The 4,208-nt window shown below is 35.1% G+C and overlaps 1 protein-coding gene across 1 annotated transcript; it reads left to right on the top strand.

Moving 5' to 3' along the window:
• Positions 1–259: 259 nt before the first annotated feature.
• On the top strand, positions 260–710 carry HELRODRAFT_73601 (hypothetical protein; the record flags this gene model as incomplete). Its single annotated transcript, XM_009014127.1, has 2 exons — positions 260–439; positions 594–710. Coding segments are annotated over 2 exons (297 nt in total), but the record flags the coding sequence as incomplete, so codon positions are not given.
• Positions 711–4,208: the final 3,498 nt, after the last annotated feature.

The raw sequence follows: 4,208 nt of genomic DNA, 5'->3' as shown, positions 1-4,208 counted from the left end.
TCTTTCCATTAATTTTAACCTATTCATTTAGTTACGAACTATCATTTACGTTTATTTAAACAAATAGGCTGTTGGTCTCTTTCTTGGCATATTATGAAATGAATATATAAAAATATTATAGCTATAATTATAATTATAAACGTTTCAATTATAATTAAATCAAACATAATCCGAACAATAAACGTTAAATAAATTATAATTAAATGTTGATATTGAAAGTTTTTTCACCTAACTTCACCTGAAATTTTTTGATCGCGCTGAAGACATCAACGCGCAGGACCGAGAAGGAAACACTAGTTTGCACGAGGCAGTTGAGATGAACCACACGACGAGCATCGCCTGTCTGCTTGCTCACGGTGCCAAAACAGAGATACTCAACAGGAAGAACATGGCGCCCACTCATCTGGCAGTCGATCTCAACAGAATTGATTCGCTTAAAGTGGATTTTATAGGAATTTTGATCATTAAAGAGAGCTTGATTTTTACTTTTGAAAAACATTTCTAAATCAAAATGAAATAAAAAAAAACTTTGAATTTCTAAATAACTCTAACAAAAAGTAACAATATCAACCAAAAATGAAATGTTTCTAAAGGAGTTGCTGAGCCATTCATCGTCGGATCCAAATGTTCCAGGAGAGAACGGATCAACTCCTCTTCATTACGCGGCATGGAAGGACAGACCGGAATGTGCCAGGATCCTGGTTAGTTGAATTTAAAAATACTGAAATGCACGATTATGTAAATGGGAGTAGGATGTAAAATTGAATTTCGTAAATAATAACATGAATCCAGCTGGATCACAAAGCTCTCATGTGCAAGCCAAATAACGTTGGCTTGTTCCCACTGCACATTGCCGCGCAGTCATCATCGTCAGCCACGATGGAAGTGCTGCTGGAATATGGTGGGTAGTACTTTTATAGTCTTGCTTCAAATCTTTTATTCAAATGAAATTCAGATTATAAACTTCATTGAACATAAAAAATAGATGAATAATTGTACGTAAAGACAAGTTACAATTAAATTTACTCTACTGACGTTAAAAATAATTTAACTGTGATGTGGTTTTATATTTGAAAAAACGTTTTATAATAAACCTTTATCAGATTTTAACTTTTTCATCAGTTGATAGTTTGATCTTTTTGTGATCTCTGGGTAATTTTTAATGTTCGACAAAATCATCACAGCGGCGAAACTTGGATGCGGCAACAGAGGCCAGCTGTTGAACAAACTGAACCAGGAGAAGCACACGCCCCTGCACGCTGCCATCATGGGCGGCGACCTCAAGGTCAGTCAATCATTTCAATACGTCATCAAATTTTTATAGCGCAACCATTATTTTTATCTAATGACATTATTATGATCGTTTTGTTTGTTTTATATAATGATAATATTATGATTGTTTTTTTTATTGAAATGAATGTAAAATTATATATACAAATATATATATATATATATATATATATATATATATATCGGAATAAGACTGTCAGAAATGTAATTATCGATGAAAATCACAGCATTTTCGCACTTGATTGTGCGTTTAAGTTTGTAGTTGACATCAGCGTTGTTCCAAATTGCTTTGCAAAGCACGTAATTCATTCTTTGTTTTTGTTATAAGCTCTTTTTTGGTTAAAAAATTGGAAGTTAACTAATGCCGAACATATATATTAATAGTACTAATTTTTTAAAATGATTCCTTCATTGCTGCCTAAATTGTTAACACACGAAGGTGGTCAAATTGTGTTTGAATGCTGGGGCAGATATGAAAACGAAACAGGTTAAAAGTTTATGAATTATTTTAATTGAATTGTTTTTCATCATCTGAAATGTTTACTGATACCTGAGCAGGAGAATGGCAACACAGCGGTTCATTTGGCCGCTTCCCAGGGCAGTGTTGAGTTGATCAAGTTGGCCCTCATTTGTTTTGTTTTGTTTTGTTTACATCTATTTATGAAATGAAATGTTCAACTATGTTACGTTCAAGGTTGATGTTTGAATTGAAACCTGAAGAAAAAGAGACCTGCTTGAAAATCACGAACGAGCAAGGTCACACACCACTGCACGAAGCTGCGATGGCTGATCGCCACAAAATGGTTGAATATCTCATTAAGGAGGTCACACAGTTATGAACATTTGTTGCGTGAATTCTGCATTTTACATCTTAAAGTTGATTATTCAAGTATTTTAAACCAAGGCATTATTTTTTCTCTGCTTATTAAATGCAGGGAGCGGAAGTTGACGCCAAAACCAATGACGGCAGGAACGCATTGTTGCTGGCTGCCACCAAACCAGCATGGCGCTCCTTGAATATTCTACTTTCGGCGAAATCCGACCCAAGTGTTAAAGACAAAAATTTGAGAAACTTCCTCCACCTTATCATACTGGGAGGTTCGCAACCATCAGACTGCAACATTTGTTTGGCCAGGAAAGTTAGTGGTGTTTAATTGAGTTGGTAGATTTCGATTGAAGGACGAATAAAATTTGTTGACAGCTGATGTCTCAGTTGCTTAATGAATCGGACAAGTTTGGTTGCACACCATTACATTATGCTTCAAAGAAAGGCTTCCTAAAAACCATAGATCAACTTCTCGAAATGGGAGCGCAGTTGAATGCTAAAACCAACAAACAACAATCAGCTCTACATTTTGCGGCTAGGTCGATGAATGATGATAAAATCATAATTTATATTTCGTTAAAATTATCCACTTTAATTAATAAAAAATGTTTCCACTTTGAAACAGTTGTGGACGAATCAACACATGTAAGCAGTTGTTGAACAGCTCGTCCTGTTGCCACATAATCAACGAGACGGACAGTTCTGGTCAGACGGCACTGCACCTGGCAGCCGAAGGTGGACACGACAGGGTGGTCAGTCTGCTGCTCAGCATGGGAGCTGGTGTCTTCAAGTTAACATATTTGCTCATCTAACAAACATTTATGATAATATAGTTAGATTGATTGACAAAATAGTTGACACCCTTCATTGTAGGGACATAAACGGCAATACAGCTTTGCACCTAGCCGCAATGTGTGGATACACGCACACCATGCGAGCTATCCTTGCAGTGCATTCCTATCTTATCAACGTTTCCAACAGAACCATGGTGAAAAAATTATAAATAATTTTTAAAATTATCTTAAATAAATTATTATCTTTTTCAGATAATTTTTTATTACTAACAAAATTCGTTTTTGTGAAAATATTTTCAATGAATATATAATTTTAAAATACGAATGAGAATATCTAATTTTCACGCTGCAAAAGAACACCAGCCTCCACCTGGCAGCCCTGGAGGGACACGCGAATGTGGTGACGATGCTGTTGAACATGGGGGCAAAGATGCTGTGTAACGAAGATGAGCTGCATCCGTTTGAGTTGGCCATTCGGAGATGTGACCGAGATGTCTGCGTGTCTTTCGTGGCCCACGAAAGGTTACCTGTACAATTTTTAGTTTTATAAAATTTACATAAAATTTTAATAATTATAAATGTTTGGATTGAAAATATTCAAACTATTAAAATAATTATAAATGTTTTGATTAAAAATATTCAAACTATTAAAATAATTATAAATGTTTTGATTGAAAATATTCAAACTATTCAGGTGGAAGGAAGCGATGAGTATGAAATCAAAGTTGTTTGGCTGTCCTATGGTCGGCATGATTGAGTTCCTTCCTGACGTCTGCCTGGTACCCGTTTCATACTTCACTATCACAGATGACACGTTTTTATATTTAATAAAATTTGTTTAAATTATTTTGTGCCAGATGATTTTGGACCGAAGTCGAATTCCTTCTGACCTGGATAAAAAGGATCCAGATTTCCACGTATGCCCACCAATTTTATAATCACCTGGTTTTCAAAAACAATAAAAACTTAATCAGATTAAACTAACAAACAACAAATACAACACATGCACCAATCAAATAATACATTTTGAATCATTCGCCTAAATAATCACCCTCAACAACAACACAACAACAACACAACAACAACACAACAAAAAACAACAACTCAACAACACAACAACAACACAACAAAAAACAACAACAACTCAACAACAACACAACAACAAACGACAGTATGTGTACAATTTCGAGTATCTGCAAGTGGATTACGATATTCTTCACGATGAAAAGAAGAAGGGCAAAGAGATTCTGCCCATGCTTGCTTTGAACGTTAGATGTGTTGAAATAGTAATTATTTCG

Source organism: Helobdella robusta (assembly GCF_000326865.2).
Source record: "Helobdella robusta unplaced genomic scaffold HELROscaffold_13, whole genome shotgun sequence".
Lineage (NCBI taxonomy): Eukaryota > Metazoa > Annelida > Clitellata > Rhynchobdellida > Glossiphoniidae > Helobdella > Helobdella robusta.
This window is presented reverse-complemented; position numbering and strand designations above follow the sequence as displayed.